Raw genomic sequence first — 22,093 nt, forward strand, 5'->3', positions numbered from 1 at the left:
ATCTTGTATCTCTAATTCGTGCAATCGATCTGCCGCTCTGATACCACTTGTGTGTGCGTTTCCGGATCGAATTCAAACTCCCGATGATTGCGATGAACACGTATCACGTGCGAAATCCATGTACGTGTGTGGATTAGACACAAGAACGTAATAATATGATGATTCTATTGAAGATCCAACAATTATACACCATGAATCACCTTGTACAATACCTTCTCTCTCTAGAATCTTCAATGCTCTCTAAAGTTCAGCTAGAGTTCAAAAGTTATAAAATAAAACATAAACTCCCTATTTATAGGTGTGACAACCCTCACCAAATCAGGTATCCGTACGAATTAATTAATATTTAATTAATGCTTAATTACTGTGCTTGCTTACAATTGTGGTTAAACTGCTATGTGATTTCTGATACATACTTATACATGCATCAGACTTTATTACTGTCACTCCATTATTTACACAGAACTATAGTGACAAACTTGATGCACAAAAGCACAGTAGCACAATGAACGGATAACCCAGTAAACATGCTGACATAGCTAGCACTAGATAGACACTGTCTCTGAGGCCAGTATGAGCCGGGAATAGATTACTACACTAGTAGGGAGTGTAGGGAGGTGAGGATTGTAAAACTGCGTCACTAGGTGATAGTTATAGTGACCAGATGTGCCTAAAACATGCTTTAACTACAAAATCCTGCACTTTATTAAAATTCAGCATTTAAGTTAACTAGTAAAGCGCAAAAACATGGGAAAATAATACTAGACACTTTCCAAAGTGTGGGAATTCATTGTGTCACTAAAAATATTATTAAAGACACTTTAAATGCTTATTTAGCACTTTAACGGATCAACATCCAACCGAACAACCGGACTTTACCCGGAACATAAAAATATTGTCAATGACATTGTTTTTCCTTTTCTAAGCTAGTTAGGGTCCCCCGAATACCCTAACACCCTTTATAATTCATAACACACTAATAACTAACTTAAATCCCTAACTAACCTAACTAGTACTTAACTATGTCATTGAAATCAAACTAAATACCCCCCCCCCCTCAACCGAATCGGTCCCCATGTGGGACACTCTCCACCCATTTTTGAATATTTTATTGATCTATGTCTAATATCTACCATACATATTACATAATGGGTATTTAGGAAACATGGGTTATAAATATGCTAAGAGGTTAACCATTTCATTCATAACCACACAACAAAAAATTTTGTTCTCTCTCTCCCTGTTGTTGAGTTCGACCGAGAGCTCACACACACCCACCATCACTTTCAAATTTCGATCTTGCTATTCCACATACATACAAGTGTGCTAGAGTTCATACAAACAAGCTCGGTGCTTTCGGAATCTCAAGAACCTCACTACGTTGATTTTATCCACCTTGTTTTCGCTTTGATTCTTCCCTAGCCTTAAGCTAGTTGTAAGTGTTTCTAAACACTCTCTTGTTCATGTTCAAAGTGGTTAATAAGAGATTTAACGGATAAAAATCAAGTACACTAAAGATCAAAACTAAAAGTCTTGTAAGAATGATAAACTTGATGGTTAAAGAGAAACAAATGGTGTAAAATTTGTGAATCTTGTTTAGATATGGGTATTTTATGTTGTTGGTTGCTAGTAGTGGGACGGATCGTCATCTAACCATGCTAGATCATGTTCATGGAACATGAACTAGCAATATGTTAAGCTTGAAAGATACAAGATGATGAATCCTTCCACACATAAACATGAACTTGTGTAAAAGTGATTTTTCTTGTAAAATGGAGTTCTAAACTAGTAGATCTAAAGATCTACAAGTGGTATTTTCGAAGAACCAAGTGTAAGATGCAAATCATGTTTAAAAGCCGGATCTTTCATGAACTAAAAGAATTTTTGTGAACAAACAAGTGTGTAAACACTTGTGTGACAAAAGGATTTAACAAAGAAAAATTTTCGTAATTTTTGGACTAGAAGTTGTAAAGTTACATTTTCTTTAAAAATAAAATTTCCAAGAAACTGATTTTATTTTTAAAGATGGAAAGACCTACTAAATATGTTATAAAGTTACTACATACTTTTACACAACTTACAAGTTCATGAGATTGCGATTTATGCTTATTTTTGACTAGTTTGATGTTTGAATGATGTATGTTGATGATTGGAAAATTGTTGGTAGAATTTTTAAAAGAAAATGATACGCTAGTAAGCGTGGCCACCTCCAGTTATAGAGGAAACTCTGGCGAAATTTTTCCAGAGAATAACACTTAGAAATATTTTGTGACAAATGGTTAAAAATATATTTTTAACTTGTTTTTCCAAACAAGATTCGCCATGATTTTTATTATAAAATAACCAAGTGTCGGAGGTGGATTTTCATAATAAAACTTGTTAAATATATATTTAATATATATTTTTCATAGTAACACTTGTGTGATTTTATGATAATTTTGTGAAATAAATATATTATTTTTAGAGTAAAAATAATATAACTTGGAATATCATGAAGTTATGACTTCCAAAATAATACCAACGCCTACACGAATAAATATTTAAGTTACACCGGTATTATTATTACCACACAAACTCTAAAAAGGTAACTTATGAATTTTCGGAAAAATACTCTTAAATGCGTATTTTGATAAAAGTATTATTTTGAAATGGTATGGAATAAAATATAATATTTTTTGGGAAAAATATGTATATTTTGGAGATAGGATATTTTAAGACAAATGAATTCAAATATACTGTATTAAGTGAGACTTAATAATATATTTTTGGAGTTATAAGAAAACGCACATGTATTGAAACCCTCATCCTTAGGAAGGAATATAATTAATAGATAATTAAGAAGTGTAAATACGAAATAGTTGCCTAACTATTTCCCAAAGACATTAAACCTTAAGCCAAGGCACGGCCATCCGTCTAATAGAAGTTAGTACGTGTAGGTCGTCACGCAGCAGGTTGATTGGGAGATACTAGTTCGAGACGCACTTCTGTGAGTTCATGTCCCCCTTTTCTCTTAACTGTTTTCAGTTTTTATACTTCGGGGGTGAAATACATGTTACTATGATTACGAATACTTTTTACATGGTATGGTTAGCGTAAGGAGGGTTACTACTTAGATCATGTGAGTGGGTAGGCGGGAACTGGAGACCATTAATCCTCATTGTAGGACCGAGGGTCATTAGCGGTAGATCTATCTGGGTGTAGCGAGCCCAACTCCTGGTCCAACAGAACGGGCCTCGGGGTGACTTTGTACCCGACGCAAAAATCTGCTAGGTTTAAGTCTTCCTACTGCACTTCACACATATCAATGGCCTTACAAACCATTGGTGATCTCTTTATTTCCTTATTTGCTACATACCAGGGATTTTTATACTTACAAAGGTTTTACATACTCACTATACATGAACTCGCTCAACATTTTTGTTGATTTTTCCAACTTACATGTATTTCAGGGAATTAGGGATCTGGCGAGGTGTGCTACGTTTTCACGCTGCGTAAGGAAAATGAGGTCATCCAAGTTTAGGGGTTGTGGCTTTTACCTGGACGAGTCACAAGTCTTAAACTGTGTCTATTTCATGTTTGTGGTTGTGTCTTATGAACAATGTTTTTATTTTGTTATGTTGTAATCCCGTTGCATGTGACGACGTTTTAAACAATGTTGTGGTACTTTTATTTTAAAACATGAATCTATGGATGATCATCATGGTTTTACTTTCATATAGCTTTGTTGTGATTAAGCTATGGTATTAAGAAGTCACACCAAATAAACCCACGCTTCCGCAAAGCCAGGGTGTGACAGCTTGGTATCAGAGCTTTGATCATAGCGAACTAGGATTCCTTCTCGAGTCTAGACTATGATCACTAGGGCTCTCACGAAAACATTTTTACATTGCATACATTACGTCCAGATCCCAGGTTCAAAACATTTCTACAAACAAAAGTTGAGCATTTTTTTCTTAAAATTTATGGTTTGGTCGGGGAGACCAGGGATTCAGTCGGGGAGACTGAGGGAGGTTCAGCCGGGTGGCTGAGGAGGTTCAGCCGGGTGGCTGGGGAGGTTCAGCCGGGTGGCTGGGGAGGTTCTGGTCGGGGGACCAGGGAGTTAGTCTGAGAGACTAGGTGGATCAGTTTGAGAGGCTGGGAGGATAGTCTGAGAGACTAGGAGATTCAGTTTGAGAGGCTGGGAGGTAGACTAGTGGGACTAGGAGAACTATTTGATTGCTTATTGGTGACTAACATGTTTATTTGATTATATGATTGATTATTTGTGCATGTGTGTGTGATTGTGTTACAGACGGTATGCCTTCATTTGGTACTGGAGAGTCGGACACTACGGATCCCATGGCTATAGTATCAGACGACATAGTTTCATCAGAGCACGAGGTGTATACTTCAGATACTACCAGCACAGACGATGACGACTTCCAGCCCTTTGCGCTGCCTGATGTCGTAGCAGAGCCTGCTGATGGCCATCTTGTTGGGGATTTGCCACTCGCGGTGATCCTTGCTCCTGTGCCCCTAGCTGCTTATCCTGTTGTTGATATGCCCCTCGACGTAGTCTCTGATGACGACGTCAATCTATTTGAGGAGGATGACTTTGAGGGCGAGGTCCATATTGCTGCGGGTGATATTCTACTTCTTGTGGATGCCACTGCAGGTGAGACTCCCGTTCATTCGCCAGTCCCAGACTCATTTGAGTCTGTGGCATCTGCACCTTCGCACACGCAGGGAGTGCAACACCATTCGCACGACACAGACCCTGACATGGCGTCATCCGCTGCACCTGCACCTGCCCCTAACTTTGAGTTTGATCATGATGCTGATAATGATTCAGATCCTGTTTTCTCACCTGGTTTTGATCCGGACCATGACATTGAGTTCATACATTTAGACCAGCCTTTGGAGGATCCTATAGCCCCTGTCGACCCTGTGTTTGCTGATCCAGCTGACTTTGAGATGGAGTTTGTTGATCCGGAGCCTGTTGTGGCCCCTGAGCCAGTTGTTGCTCCTGACCCCGCATTTGAGCATGACCCTATTCATGCTGATGCACCTGCTGTTGCTCCTTTGGTTGATGATATACCTGTTGACGATCATCCTGTTGTTGCTCCACTGTTGGAGGATGATCATGCTATTGATGCTCATGCTCCTCATGTTGCTGACATTCCTGCTGATCCTGTTGTTGCGCCTCTTCCTGATCCAGTGCCGGCGCTGTTCGACCGTGCACCTTTTGCGACCCATATTGATCCACGATACTCTCACACCCACAATGGGTGGATAGACGATGATGATGATTACCCGCCTTTCGTGGTACCTGTTACACTTGCTTCAGCCCCTGCTTTAGTTCCCATTGATGCACCCTTGTTTCCCACACACGTCATAGATGCGCATCGCGCAGACCTTCCTGTTATATTTCTTCAGGACATCCCTCCGCCACGTCCTGGAGAGGGCTCATCTCGTCAGCCATTTGGTCATATACCTTTCGTGTCAGGAGGAGACCAGTTTGTACCCCAGGTTCCTCATCATACTTTTGTTCCCCCTGTTACACCATCTGCTTTCCCATCCTTCGCTCCATCTAGTGAGCCGTTCCTCTGGACTTCGCCCCCCACTATGCCACCATCTGATCCGTATCACCCATATCACGTGGGGTATTCTACAGAGGATATTCTCAGATCTTTCATGATACAGCAGGAGGCGCTGACCCGTCACGTACAGGAGCTGGAGAGAGCTCAGCGACTCCCGTGCCAGTGCCAGACTCCACCTGCAGTATCACACCCTCCTCGTCCGTTATCTCCTGATTCTGTTGCTCGTTTTTGGACTCCTGAGCAGCAGATAGCATACCTGATGCGCTCTCATCGCGCTATGGAGTAGGATTGGCTTCATATGCGACGTCTACTCTTTTCTCATTTTCCCCCTCCTCCACCGCCATCAGCTTAGGCCATTTTGTACGACACGGGTAGACTTTTGATGAGAGGACCACGATTGTGCAGACTATACAGCCTTTTTGGAGACCGCATTTTGGATGATTATGATTTTTGATGTTTTGTATATTAGATGATGTTGTCACTGATTTGATAGTTTGGACTAGGGTGATGTGGCTCTTAGTCACTGATGATGTATGATACAGTTGTAAACTTGTAAACCTTACATTGTGGTCTTGATTTATGACAGCGCAATCGCAGTATTCTCATTATATGTGATATTTGATTGGTTGATTTATTTATACATGAGATGTTATGTGTTGATATTGTTGTTACGTACATACACTTTACGTACTATGACCTGACCAACGTGAAACGTGTTTGAGAAGATGCCTCTAAGACGTCAGACGCGTATGCCTGCCAACGAGGCAGAACTTCAAGGAATCATCGCTGCCGCCATAGCACAGTATGCAGCCTCACAAGGAGGAACCAGTGGAAGCAATTCGAATAACAACGACAATAACAATCCACCCCATGGTAATGTTAAGTCGTTGAGACATGCTACGATACATTTGGATATTTATAGCACGTTCGCTAATGCCATTTGTATGATCTAACGTATGTGCAGGGTGCACTTACAAGCAGTTCCTTGACTGCAAGCCCGTAAACTTCGACGGCACCGGAGGTGCTGTTGCATTTGTCAGATGGGCCGAAAAGACTGAGTCTGTTCTTCGAATGAGCAAGTGCGCTCCAGACCAACAAGTCACCTACATTTCTGGGCTATTTTTGGACGGAGCCCTGTCCTGGTGGAACTTACAAGTGCAAACTCTTGGTGAAGCCGCCGCTTATGCGATGACACTGAGCCAAATCTTCTTCATGTAAAACCTGCTTGATTTAGATCGGGAAAATCATGGAATGAGCTGAAAGAGCTCACGCGAAGAAAGTACTGCTCTCGTGCGGAAATTGAGAAGCTGGAAACTGAATTCTGGCATCTAAAAATGGAAGGACCCAAGATTGCTGAGTACGTTCAGAGATTCCACGACCTATCTCATGTGGTACCTTATATGGTTACACCAGAATTCAAGCGAATCGAGCGCTTTATTTGGGTTTAGCTCCTCAGATCATGAGTATGGTCACTACTTCCAAGCCTGCAACCATCACAGAGGCCATCGATCTGAGCGTAACTCTTACTGAGGAAGCCATCCGCCTGAACAAGTTTTCGAATGTTGAGCCAAAGAAGAAAGAGACTCATGTAGAGTCATCTGGCGAGAACAAAAGGAAGTTCTCGAACTTCAAACAACGAACAAGCGGTGTTGGCAAGAAAGGAGAGTCAAGCACACCAGTCCAAGCTACAACCGGTGCTGGGAAGAAAGGGAAAGGTTATATGGGTTCGCTACCCAAGTGTAACTCCTGCCAACGTCATCATTCTGGCCGGTGTGGGCCAAAAGTATGTGAAGCTTGTGGAAAGGTTGGCCACTTGAAGGATAATTGCTGGGCTAGTGCCGGCCGGGGAGGCCAAGGAGGTTCTGGTAATCGAAACAATAACCGTGGTGGTAATGGAAACCGTCCGCAAGGGAATAATGGCGGAAACGGAAACCGGGGAAACGTTGCGAATGAAGCTGGTAGTGGGAATCGCAACCAAAACAACAATCAAGCTGGGAACGGAGGAGGTAATGGTCAAACATTAGGTTGTTTTAACTGCGGTGACATTGGGCATTTTAAGAGGAACTGCCTAGGTTTGAACCAAGCACGGGGAAGAGTCTTTAACATCGAGGTGAGGGAAGTGCGCCAGGATCCCAATGATGTTACTAGTACGTTCCCTAGAAATCAACGCTATGCATCCGTTTTGTTTGATACTGGTGCCGATTATAGCTTCGTGTCATTAGAATTTAAGAATATGCTTGGGTTAGCTGCTAGTAAATTAGATATCCCGTACTCAATCGAACTGGCTAATGGAAAGCTGGTTGAAGCTAATGAAGTTGTCAGAGGTTGTGTGATCGAGTTGGGAGAGCGTGAGTTTACTTTGGATCTACTGCCGGTCAAGTTGGGAAGCTTCGATGTGGTAGTAGGAATGGATTGGTTGTCGAGCAACAAGGCTGAGATTGTCTGCCACGAAAAGATCATTCGCATCCCAACCGAAGATGGAGAAACGATTGTAGTCCATGGAGAAAAGCGTGATACACCTTTGCGAATTATCAGCTGTTTGAAAGCTCGAAAGTGTCTACAGAAGGGATGTGCTGCCTTCCTGGCACACATCGTGGATAAGAAAGTTGCTGAGCCAAAAATCGAAGACATCCCTGTCGTGAGGGAATATCCTGAAGTCTTTCCAGAGGACTTGCCAGGATTGCCACCCCAAAGGCAAGTGGAGTTCCATATTGACTTAGTTCCAGGCGCCGCGCCTGTGGCTAAGGCACCCTATAGACTTGCACCTTCAGAGATGCAGGAGTTGTCGACACAACTTCAAGAGTTGTTAGACAAGGGGTTTATCAGACGAAGCTTCTCATGTTGGGGAGCTCCGGTCCTGTTTGTCAAGAAGAAAGATGGTAGTTTCCGTATGTGCATTGACTATCGGGAGTTGAACAAGTTGACTATCAAGAATAGGTATCCTCTGCCAAGGATTGATTATCTATTTGATCAGTTGCAAGGTTCAAGCTACTACTCAAAGATCGACTTGTGATCTGGTTACCATCAGCTGAGAATACAAGAGGAGAGTATTCCTAAGACCGCTTTTAGAACTCGTTATGGACACTACGAGTTTCTGGTTATGCCGTTTGGGTTGACAAACGCGCCAGCTGTTTTCATGGACCTAATGAACCGAGTCTGCAAGCCATACTTGGACAAGTTTGTGATTGTGTTTATCGACGACATTTTAATCTATTCGAAGACGAAGAATGAACACGAACAACATTTAAGAGCCATTTTGGAGTTGCTAAAAAAGGAGAAGTTGTATGCCAAATTCTCAAAGTGCGAATTTTGGTTACGTGAAGTCCAATTTCTTGGACATGTGGTGAATGGGGATGGAATCCACGTGGACCCCACAAAGATCGAAGCGATCAAAAATTGGGAGACTCCAAAGACGCCAACCGAGATTCGACAATTCTTAGGTCTGGCTGGCTACTATCGAAGATTTATTGAGATTTTTCAAAGATCGCTCAACCATTGACTTACCTTACGCAGAAGGATAAGAAGTTTGATTGGGGAATCAAACAGGAAGAAGCATTTCAGTTGTTGAAAGACAAGCTTTGCAATGCACCAATTTTATCGCTACCGGAAGGAACAGATGATTTTGTGGTATATTGTGACACCTCACGTCAAGGTTTGGGGTGCGTGTTGATGCAACGCCAGAAGGTTATAGCTTACGCGTCACGTCAGTTGAAGGTTCATGAAAAGAACTATACCACACATGATTTGGAGCTAGGCGCAGTAATATTTGCGTTAAAGATCTGGAGACATTATCTATATGGTACGAAATGTACAATCTTCACAGATCATAAGAGCCTGCAACACATATTTGACCAGAAGGAACTAAACATGAGACAAAGACGCTGGGTCGAATTGTTGCATGATTACGATTGCGAGATCAAGTATCACCCAGGGAAGGCGAATGTGGTTGCCGATGCCCTGAGCCGAAAAGAAAGGATTAAGCCCATAAGGGTTAGGGCTTTGGAGATGATTATTTAGACAGATCTTTCTTTACGCATCTGTGCCGCGCATAAAGAAGCTCTTAAAGAAAGAAACATCGAAGAGGAATATCTCCGTGGGATGGAGAAGCAATTAGTGCCAAACGAGGAAGGAACGTTATGTTTCATGAAAAGGATTTGGGTTCCTCTGTTTGGTGGCTTGAGGAAAGTTATTTTTGATGAAGCTCACAAGTCACGGTACTCTATCCATCCAGGAGCGGATAAGATGTACCAGGATCTTAAGGATTACTATTGGTGGCCTAGGATGAAAGGCGATGTTGCTGTTTATGTTAGCAAGTGTTTAACGTGCGCCAAGGTAAAAGCTGAATACCAGAAGCCTTCAGGACTTCTGCAACAACCCGAGATTCCCAAGTGGAAATGGGAACAAATTTCAATGGATTTCATAACAAAGTTGCCAAGGACGCCAAGAGGTCATGACACTATTTGGGTAATAGTGGACCGGCTAACGAAATCAGCGCACTTCTTACCCATCAGAGAGAAAGATAACACGAGCAAGTTGGCTGAAATCTACATGAGAGAGATCGTTGCACCTCATGGAGTGCCTCTCTCGATCATCTCTGATAGAGACGGAAGGTTTGTGTCAAGGATTTGGCAATACTTTCAAGAAGCATTTGGATCTCAATTGAATCTGAGTACCGCTTTTCACCCACAGACTGATGGCCAGAGCGAAAGAACTATTCAGACTTTGGAAGATATGCTGAGAGCATGTGTTATGGATTTGGGTGGTAGCTGGGATAAACATTTACCATTGGTTGAATTTTAATCCAACAACAGCTACCACACTAGTATTGGAGCCGTGCCATTTGAAGCTTTATATGGACGCAAGTGCAAATCACCGCTTTGTTGGTCTGATGCAGGTGATAGACAATTGGTTGGTCCTGATGTGGTCCAGGAAACCACAGATAAGATTGCACAGATCCGAGATCGCATCAAGGCGGCTCGCGATCGACAAAAATGCTATGCGGACCGAAGAAGGAAACCTCTGGAGTTTGAGGTAGGAGACATGGTATTGTTGAAAGTATCACCCTGGAAGGGTGTGGCACCAGTGGCGGAACTAGCCCAAAAGGTTAGGGTTATCCTAATTTTTATTTTTAGGATCAGGGGTATCCTTTATATAACAAAAACGAAGTTGAGTGGTATTTTTACACTACCGAAATAGAGTTAAGGGTATTTTTACACTACGTAGACGGGGTTGAGGGGTAGCCCGTGCTACCCCTACTAACACTTAAAGTCCGCCACTGTGTGGCACGCTTCTGGAAGCGTGGAAAATTGAATCTGCGATATATTGGTCCATTCAAGATTCTGGAAAGAATTGGTTTAGTAGCATACAAGCTGGACTTACCTGCCGAACTGAATGGTGTTCACGGTACATTTCATGTATCAAATCTGAAAAAGAGTCCAACGCAAGAAACTGTTGTCATTCCCACAGACGAGATTCATATTGACGACACGCTCCATTTTGTCGAAGAACCGGCTGAGGTTACAGATTGGAAGATCAACAAAACCCGCAGGAGCAGTGTCAAACTCGTCAAGGTTCCTTGGAATGCAAGACACGGTCCATAATACACCTGGGAGCGTGAGGACCGAATGAAAGAGAAATACCCCCATTTATTTCCTAAGACCCCTGCAACTAGAAGCAGAACCTAAAATTTCGGGACGAAATTTTCTTAACGGGGGGAGAATGTGACAACCCTCACCAAATCAGGTATCCGTACGAATTAATTAATATTTAATTAATGCTTAATTACTGTGCTTGCTTACAATTGTGGTTAAACTGCTACGTGATTTCTGATACATACTTATACATGCATCATACTTTATTACTGTCACTCCATTATTTACACAGAACTATAGTGACAAACTTGATGCACAAAAGCACAGTAGCACAATGAACGGATAACCCAGTAAACATGCTGACATAGCCAGCACTAGACAGACACTGTCTCTGTGGCCAGTATGAGCCGGGAATAGATTACTACACTAGTAGGGAGTGTAGGGAGGTGAGGATTGTAAAACTGCGTCACTAGGTGATAGTTATAGTGACCGGATGTGCCTAAAACATGCTTTAACTACAAAATCCTGCACTTTATTACAAAATTCAGCATTTAAGTTAACTAGTAAAGCGCAAAAATATGGGAAAATAATACTAGACACTTTTCAAAGTGTCGGGAATTCATTGTGTCACTAAAAATAATATTAAAGACACTTTAAATGCTTATTTAGAACTTTAACGGATCAACATCCAACCGAACAACCGGACTTTACCCGGAACATAAAAATATTGTCAATGACATTGTTTTTCCTTTTCCGAGCTAGTTAGGGTCCCCGAATACCCTAACACCCTTTATAATTCATAACACACTAATAACTAACTTAAATCCCTAACTAACCTAACTAGTACTTAACTATGTCATTGAAATCAAACTAAATACCCCCCCTTCAACCGAATCAGTCCCCATGTGGGACACTCTCCACCCATTTTTGAATATTTTATTGATCTATGTCTAATATCTACCATACATATTACATACAGATTGGAAGATCAACAAAACCCGCAAGAGCAGTGTCAAACTCGTCAAGGTTCCTTGGAATGCAAGACACGGTCCAGAATACACCTGGGAGCGTGAGGACCGAATGAAAGAGAAATACCCCCACTTATTTCCTAAGACCCCTGCAACTAGAAGCAGAACCTAAAATTTCGGGACGAAATTTTCTTAACGGGGGGAGAATGTGACAACCCTCACCAAATCAGGTATCCGTACGAATTAATTAATATTTAATTAATGCTTAATTATTGTGCTTGCTTACAATTGTGGTTAAACTGCTACGTGATTTCTGATACATACGTATACATGCATCATACTTTATTACTGTCACTCCATTATTTACACAGAACTATAGTGACAAACTTGATGCACAAAAGCACAGTAGCACAATGAACGGATAACCCAGTAAACATGCTGACATAGCCAGCACTAGACAGACACCGTCTCTGAGGCCAGTATGAGCCGGGAATAGATTACTACACTAGTAGGGATTGTAGGGAGGTGAGGATTGTAAAACTGCATCACTAGGTGATAGTTATAGTGACCGGATGTGCCTAAAACATGCTTTAACTACAAAATCCTGCACTTTATTACAAAATTCAGCATTTAAGTTAACTAGTAAAGCGCAAAAATATGGGAAAATAATACTAGACACTTTTCAATGTGTCGGGAATTCATTGTGTCACTAAAAATAATATTAAAGACACTTTAAATGCTTATTTAGAACTTTAACGGATCAACATCCAACCGAACAACCAGACTTTACCCGGAACATAAAAATATTGTCAATGACATTGTTTTTCCTTTTCCGAGCTAGTTAGGGTCCCCGAATACCCTAACACCCTTTATAATTCATAACACACTAATAACTAACTTAAATCCCTAACTAACCTAACTAGTACTTAACTATGTCATTGAAATCAAACTAAATACCCCCCCTTCAACCGAATCGGTCCCCATGTGGGACACTCTCCACCCATTTTTGAATATTTTATTGATCTATGTCTAATATCTACCATACATATTACATACAGATTGGAAGATCAACAAAACGCGCAGGAGCAGTGTCAAACTCGTCAAGGTTCCTTGGAATGCAAGACACGGTTCAGAATACACCTGGGAGCGTGAGGACCGAATGAAAGAGAAATACCCCCACTTATTTCCTAAGACCCCTGCAACTAGAAGCAGAACCTAAAATTTCGGGACGAAATTTTCTTAACGGGGGGAGAATGTGACAACCCTCACCAAATCAGGTATCCGTACGAATTAATTAATATTTAATTAATGCTTAATTACTGTGCTTGCTTACAATTGTGGTTAACTGCTACGTGATTTCTGATACATACTTATACATGCATCATACTTTATTACTGTCACTCCATTATTTACACAGAACTATAGTGACAAACTTGATGCACAAAAGCACAGTAGCACAATGAACGGATAACCCAGTAAACATGCTGACATAGCCAGCACTAGACAGACACTGTCTTTGAGGCCAGTATGAGCCGGGAATAGATTACTACACTAGTAGGGAGTGTAGGGAGGTGAGGATCGTAAAACTGCGTCACTAGGTGATAGTTATAGTGACCGGATGTGCCTAAAACATGCTTTAACTACAAAATCCTGCACTTTATTACAAAATTCAACATTTAAGTTAACTAGTAAAGCGCAAAAATATGGGAAAATAATACTAGACACTTTCCAAAGTGTCGGGAATTCATTGTGTCACTAAAAATAATATTAAAGACACTTTAAATGCTTATTTAGAACTTTAACGGATCAACATCCAACCGAACAACCAGACTTTACCCGGAATATAAAAATATTGTCAATGACATTGTTTTTCCTTTTCTGAGCTAGTTAGGGTCCCCGAATACCCTAACACCCTTTATAATTCATAACACACTAATAACTAACTTAAATCCCTAACTAACCTAACTAGTACTTAACTATGTCATTGAAATCAAACTAAATACCCCCCCCCCCTTCAACCGAATCGGTCCCCATGTGGGACACTCTGCACCCATTTTTGAATATTTTATTGATCTATGTCTAATGTCTACCATACATATTACATAATGGGTATTTAGGAAACATGGGTTATAAGTATGTTAAGAGGTTAACCATTTCATTCATAACCACACAACACAAAATTTCGTTCTCTCTCTCCCTCTTGTTGAGTTCGGCCGAGAGCTCACACACACCCACCATCACTTTCAAATTTCGATCTTGCTATTCCACATACATACAAGTGTGCTAGAGTTCAAACAAACAAGCTCGGTGCTTTCGGAATCTCAAGAACCTCACTACGTTGCTTTTATCCACCTTGTTTTCGCTTTGATTCTTCCCTAGCCTTGAGCTAGTTGTAAGTGCTTCTAAACACTCTCTTGTTCATGTTCAAAGTGGTTAATAAGAGATTTAACGGATAAAAATCAAGTACACTAAAGATCAAAACTAAAAGTCTTGTAAGAATGATAAACTTGATGGTTAAAGAAAACAAATGGTGTAAAATTTGTGAATCTTGTTTAGATATGGGTATTTTATGTTGTTGGTTGCTAGTAGTGGGACGGATTGTCATCTAACCATGCTAGATCATGTTCATGGAACATGAACTAGCAATATGTTAAGCTTGAAAGATACAAGATGATGAACCCTTCCACACATAAACATGAACTTGTGTAAAAGTGATTTTTCTTGTAAAATGGAGTTCTAAACTAGTAGATCTAAAGATCTACAAGTGGTATTTTCGAAGAACCAAGTGTAAGATGCAAATCATGTTTAAAAGCCGGATCTTTCATGAACTAAAAGCATTTTTGTGAACAAACAAGTGTGTAAACACTTGTCTGACAAAAGGATTTAACAAAGAAAAATTTTTGTAATTTTTGGACTAGAAGTTGTAAAGTTACATTTTCTTTAAAAATAAAATTTCCAAGAAACTGATTTTATTTTTAAAGATGGAAAGACCTACTAAATATGTTATAAAGTTACTACATACTTTTACACAACTTACAAGTTCATGAGATTGCGGTTTATGCTTATTTTTGACTAGTTTGATGTTTGAATGATGTATGTTGATGATTGGAAAATTGTTGGTAGAATTTTTAAAAGAAAACTATACGCTAGTAAGCGTGGCCACCTCCAGTTACAGATGAAACTCTGGCGAAATTTTTCCAGAAAATAACACTTAGAAATATTTTGTGACAAATGGTTAAAAATATATTTTTAACTTGTTTTTCCAAACAAGATTCGCCATGATTTTTATTATAAAATAACCAAGTGTCGGAGGTGGATTTTCATAATAAAACTTGTTAAATATATATTTAATATATATTTTTCATAGTAACACTTGTGTGATTTTATGATTATTTTGTGAAATAAATATATTATTTTTAGAGTAAAAATAATATAACTTGGAATATCATGAAGTTATGACTTCCAAAATAATACCAACACCTTCACGAATAAATATTTAAGTTACACCGGTATTATTATTACCATACAAACTCTAAAAATGTAACTTATGAATTTTCGGAAAAATACTCTTAAATGCGTATTTTGATAAAAGTATTATTTTGAAATGGTATGGAATAAAATATAATATTTTCGGGAAAAATATGTATATTTTGGAGATAGGATATTTTAAGACAAATGAATTAAAATATATTGTATTAAGTGAGACTTAATAATATATTTTTGGAGTTATAAGAAAACGCACATGTATTGAAACCCCCATCCTTGGGAAGGAATATAATTAATAGATAATTAAGAAGTGTAAATACGAAATAGTTGCCTAACTATTTCCCAAAGACATTAAACCTTAAGCCAAAGCACGGCCGTCCGTCCGTCTAATAGAAGTTAGTACGTGTAGGTCGTCACGCAGCAGGTTGATTGGGAGATACTATTTCGAGACGCACTTCTGTGAGGTCATGTCCCCCTTTTCTCTTAACTGTTTTCAGTTTTTATACTTCGGGGGTGAAATACATATTACTATGATTACGAATACTTTTTACATGGTATGGTTAGCGTAAGGAGGGTTACTACTTAGATCATGTGAGTGGGTAGGCGGGAACTGGAGGCCATTAATCCTCATTGTAGGACCGAGGGTCATTAGCGGTAGATCTATCTGGGTGTAGCGAGCAAAAATCTGCTAGGTTTGAGTCTTCCTCGGGGTGACTTTGTACCCGACAGAACGGGCCTCGGGTGACTTTGTACCCGACGCAAAAATCTGCTGGGTTTGAGTCTTCTTACTGCACTTCACACATATCAATGGTCTTGCAAACCATTGGTGATCTCTTTATTTCCTTATTTGCTACATACCAGGGATTTTTATACTTACAAAGGTTTTACATACTCACTATACATGAACTCACTCAACATTTTTGTTGATTTTTCAACTTACATGTATTTCAGGGAATTAGGGATCTGGCGAGGTGTGCTACGTTTTCACGCTGCGTAAGGAAAATGAGGTCATCCAAGTTTAGGGGTTGTGGCTTTTACCTGGACGAGTCACAAGTCTTAAACTGTGTCTATTTCATGTTTGTGGTTGTGTCTTATGAACAATGTTTTTATTTTGTTATGTTGTAATCCCGTTGCATGTGACGGCGTTTTAAACAATGTTGTGGTACTTTTATTTTAAAACATGAATCTATGGATGATCATCATGGTTTTACTTTCATATAGATTTGTTGTGATTAAGCTATGGTATTAAGAAGTCACATCAAATAAACCTACGCTTCCGCAAAGCCAGGATGTGACAATAGGCAAGGCATAAGGATGATCTCCTTATTTACAAGTTTGCCATTCTCCTATATTTAACATTATAAAACCTTGTTTTGGTCAGTTTTCTGCTACGATACATGATTGACGGAAGTGATAGACATGATGCACTCACAAAAACCCAAAACATGCCATCACCGTTCAAAAAAGTGAAAATAACGATACCTTTTGCATGACTTATCTACATAACACATTCGGTATTAGTATGCTAAGTTGTAAATAACTTATAACACTTAACATTTATCCTTAGCACGCAGGTGATGTGACTATGGAATGTAGGTCTAACAAACACTTGGATTTTATTAACCATGATATGTATGAAAAGATTCCCCCGCCGCATCGGCGGGTGATAAATCTAGTTATATTTAATATAGAAAATGTACATACAAACACAACAAACATTGGACAAATGTACAAGACATGAAGCATGGTAGTGTTCTAAGCCAATTTGCAACCCGGAACATCAATCCAATGGAGCTCAATTTCGACTTCACCACATTCAACATTTCGCAATCTCAGGCACAAATCTTGAACAACAACATTATCTCTCCATGTTATGCAACTCTCTTCAGCCAACCAGTTTGACTTGCTTGGTTTTATCCGAGTTATAACGGTGCCGCTTGGCACGCTCTTTAGGTTCATCTTTAGTCCCTCCAAAAATGGTTGTATGTCAAATTCCGCGTCTCCCATCTTATCATCCGTGCTAAAAAAGTCGTGGTCATAGACTTCCTACAACCGTGTTGCAAGTATAATTAATCAACAAGGGCATATCTTTACATGCATTTGGTCACAATTATATTGATGTGCATGTTAAATATTTTATTTTGTAGGGGATATATCATATGTGTATTTTGATAGTTATTATATGATATCGAGTCATCTTAATAACATATTAGAATCTAACAAAGGATTGTAGGAGGTAGTTTCTAAATGCAAAATCTTTTTGTTTAAAATTGATCATGATTATGTAATTTTTGCTCAGTAGTGGAGAGTATGTAATTTTCGTATAGAAATTTTTGGGTATATACGTTTTCGACCCTCCGGTTTATATAAATGTTTTGGTATACACGTTTTCGACATCCGGTCGGAAATATCAAGCTTCGCCGCTGGTTTTAATATAGGAAATTAAAATTTAATTTATGGTGTATTCTTTTAACTCTTTTCATAAAAGAAAGAACTAAAGTAATGAATGTTACCAGCTTTATTGGAAGTTCGGTATTATAAACGAAAATAGTCAGGTCTTCATTCCACACAGGGTTGACATCCCTCTCTATGATACGAGTCTTCACCTTCTACATAAAATATTTATGGAATAAATGTTATCAAGCTATGACTGAATATAAATGATCATTCGTTCAAAAATAAGTGCTACAGTCTCCCGTTAGTTTACGTCTAATATGAGATAGATAAACTCATTATTATGGATAAATAATAAAAGGGTTTATCATACTTTATATAACTTACTTTTATCATTGGTATTTACAACAATGTATTTCTATTACATGTAAGCAAAGTTGTATAACAAGTAAACATGGTAACCCACATCACCAAAAATCTAGTGTCATTTTACGTGTTATAAACATTACTTAAATACACTACTAATTACAAGATATATTGTCTATCCTTAAGTTCTATAACTGGTCACTAATTACGGACCAAACACGATTCTTGTCCTTAGAGTCATATCATTTTGAAAATGCATATCGCGACGATACATGGTATTTATATCACCTTTTCATGTATAGTTTCTTGATGTTTTCTTAAAATAACTTGACAATATTTATGGATTTGAAAGTTATAACGTCGTCCTAAAAAATAATAACATTTTTACCAGCTAGCAGAAATCTATATATCCAATAACATACAAAGTTCAAAATTATTTATGATAAATGAAACCCTAAAAGCAAATACATTGTAGCGTGATAAATCGATAGAATTGAGAAGACTAACCTGTTTACCCATCCTAATGATGATATACGGATCACTGGTATTGATATCACGAACCGCAAGATTCACACCTCTTTTTATCCGAATTCTAAGAAGACCTTTCAAATTATTCATTATAATAGCCTAATTGAATCAAATCAAATCACAAATGTTTGTGATGAATTTGCATCGGGTCACAAATGTTTGTGATGATTTTGCATTGAGAAAAACAAATGTTTGTGATGGATTTGCATCGAGTCACAAATGATATGCCACTCATTTGTTTTGTTTGGTGTTTTTTGTTTGAATTCACAGATTCATTTCTATATTTGGTAAAAATCATAACCCATATATGTTTATCAGTTTCTTTGGCCATTTGTGCAAACGTCCAAAACCGGAAATTTTAACAATATTGAAACATAGGAGCGGACCATGTAGTGTTGCTTCATATTTCGTATAAGTTTAGAACTGACTCAATCCATAAAAACTCAGAAAAAACGTTACGTATTTGAGAAAATGAAATATAAGTGACGTAATGTATGTGATTCAACCCCTCATATCAATAAATATTGTCATATTTTATCGATTGAAGTTTGTATAACTTTGTTTTTAGTAACATCTACTCAGGTGATCAGGGCCGGCCCAAAGGGCTTCAGACCCTAGGCTCAGGCCTAGGGCCACCTAAATTAAAAGGCCTTCAAAATTTGGTGTGCTTTCTTATACTAGGCTCAATTATTATAAGATAATATACTGAAAACCCACTAAAATGACCTGCAACTGAAACAACCCATTAGTCCATTACCCAAATTGAAATGCCTACAATCATTAGCTATTATATCAATCGAAAAAGATTTTTAGAAGAACTTGATTACGATAATTTCATCAAACAATTGCCTCAGTTAAAACTAGAAAAATAAATCTTATTTAAACATATGCTATATCTATAAAAAATGTAACTTAATTTTTTTTAACTACGACAATTATAAATTTTTTAGTTTTTAATTGCATGTTCCAAGCCCGGGTAAAGAAGGAGGTTTCGTTTCTAAATATGTTGAAAAGGATAATTTTGCAAAAGGGCCTCCACTTTGTAATTCGCTTAGGGCCACCGAAAACGTAGGAACGGCTCTGCAGGTGATCATATTGTTTTAGAACGAAAAAAAGTTTAATTTAAAACGAAAACCTGACTAGCAAGAAGCTAGACAAAAACAACAATACGACACCGAACCACAGGCTTAAGATAAACCAACCCCATAGACCACAAACCTAATTAGGTGATTATATTGCGTGTAGTATGGGTAGTTGGGGGAAAAGCTAGCTTATTAGGGATGATGAGTCCCTAAATTTAGAGTGAGTGTGATTGTAATGCCTTACGTGAATTACACATCGTATCTCAACATAAGAGAAGTTTAAACGATAAGAAATGTTTGACCTCCAATACTACAAACACACTTTGATCGCATCTCATGTGTGAGAAGAGAGCTCTACATATAAATGTATTTTAGGTACAGGAGCGGAACCAATGTAGAATGAGCCGTAGCACGGGCTACGGCTCAACCCCATATTCTTATTCGTAGTGTATTTTTTTCGGTTTTATACATAGCATACCCAAAAACATATATGGGGATACTCCTAAGAGAAAATTACGAAACTTGATATTATTCATTAAGCCCAAAACATGTTTAGTAACAAGGCCCAAATAATTAGTTTTATGATAATTAAGCCCAAATTGTAATAACTAATAAAGCCCATATAATAGAATAAGTGATCTTATATGGTTGAAATGAGAACACATAGTTCTTGTCCTTTGGTTTATCGGGTAGTGAAGCTAGCTTTGGTTTTACCGGTTACAACCACAACCGTTGAAAGATGTTTTTCGAAATTGAGATTATCAAGACGGATTTACGTAGTCGAATGGGCCCAGAATTTTTAAACAATGCCATGTTTGTGCGGTCGAAAAAGATTTTTTTTTCATAAAGTAAAAGACGACGATGTGATGGAACGATTTCAAGCTATGAAAAAAAGAAGAGGCCAAATCTATTAGGTATTTGTTTACTTTATTTATTTATTGTCTTTTTTTTTAATATTGTATGATTGCACGGTAAAAAAAAATTGGGATACCGCTGATTTAATGGGCTAGTTCCGCCACTATTTAGGTAGGAATAATATTATGAAGCCACCTTCTTGTCTCTAGCCACCCTGTAAATAAAAACATAATTGTCAACTTTCCATGGAAAAAAAGTGATTCATTTGAAAGGTCAGATATTGTAGTCGATATGTATGGTTATGATATTTTAAATAAAGTTTTTTTCAATCAAATAAAATAAGCCACTAATAATTATTTCAAAATCCCCACTTGTGGCCTAGTGGTAGTAGATTTGGGTTTTCCAATGGAGACTCAAGTTCAATTCCCACTTGTGTTATATTTGGGTGGATATTGGGCAATGATGGTGACAAACCCACCGAGGGGGGGTTCGATCCTGAGCCGCACCCCGGTTTTCATCCGGCTATTACTTCAGCGATGCTTCTCGTGTGGGAGCAGTATGGTTTTCGGGAGAACGCCGTAACCAAGTCTGGCCAACCCAGCGCGGGCCCGTTTAAGACAACGTAAGTCTGGGCAGACTTGGCTAGGGCCGCCGATTAGGCGGTGACATTGGGTCACTCAAAAAGAAAGTCACCGTTCAAAAAAAAATTTATTTCAAAACCAAATTCATATCAACAACCTCTTAATTAATATTCTTTGTAACTAAAAAACAATCACCATTCATATATATTGATATTGAAGTTTAATCTACAATTTATGCTTTTAATTGAGGACCATTCATATTAGTTAAAACACGTGTCATTTTGTGGTTAGTCACGGGAGATAAATAAATTTTATGAACCAAAAAATCTCATAGGTGAAGCTTAAAATGTGCATTTAAGGGCACTTTCCGGTTTTGTGGCTGAATAAACGAGATCCAAAAAGGGTAATTTGCATGGGTATAAGTGGCCTACATATTCATTTATGATTCTCCATGTCCTGCAACCAAATTATCTCCATCAGGACTCTGCCCGGATTCTATGAGCCCCCCTCCCCTAACCCTTTGATCTCTCTTGGCCTTATCCCTTTCTATAAAGGTACAATAATATCTCTACGTACATGCATGCATGCATATAATTAATGCTATATCTTTATAGTAGGCACACATGATTTGGGTTTATCCCTTTGGATAAAGGTACATTTCTT

General features: G+C 38.7%; 1 protein-coding gene across 1 annotated transcript; it reads right to left on the bottom strand.

The window, feature by feature from the left end:
• Positions 1–17,379: 17,379 nt before the first annotated feature.
• LOC110916354 (protein C2-DOMAIN ABA-RELATED 4) lies at positions 17,380–19,002 on the bottom strand. The gene is made up of 3 exons (XM_022161099.2): positions 18,892–19,002; positions 18,138–18,233; positions 17,380–17,670 (listed from the first exon to the last, which is right to left on the bottom strand). The coding sequence occupies exons 1-3, from the start codon at positions 19,000–19,002 to the stop codon at positions 17,380–17,382; spliced, it is 498 nt and encodes a 165-aa protein (XP_022016791.1).
• Between the last annotated feature and the right edge of the window lie 3,091 nt (positions 19,003–22,093).

The sequence above is a fragment of the Helianthus annuus genome, chromosome 16 (genome assembly GCF_002127325.2).
Source record: "Helianthus annuus cultivar XRQ/B chromosome 16, HanXRQr2.0-SUNRISE, whole genome shotgun sequence".
NCBI lineage: Eukaryota > Viridiplantae > Streptophyta > Magnoliopsida > Asterales > Asteraceae > Helianthus > Helianthus annuus.

Excerpts from the sequence above, each read along its gene's own strand:
- LOC110916354 (XM_022161099.2), bottom strand. The coding sequence starts at position 19,002 with ATGAATAATTTGAAAGGTCTTCTTAGAATTCGGATAAAAAGAGGTGTG. Across the intron at positions 18,234-18,891 it reads TCATTAGGATGGGTAAACAG|AAGGTGAAGACTCGTATCAT; the intron begins GTTAGTCTTCTC and ends TATTTTATGTAG. Across the intron at positions 17,671-18,137 it reads CCGAACTTCCAATAAAGCTG|GAAGTCTATGACCACGACTT; the intron begins GTAACATTCATT and ends ACACGGTTGTAG.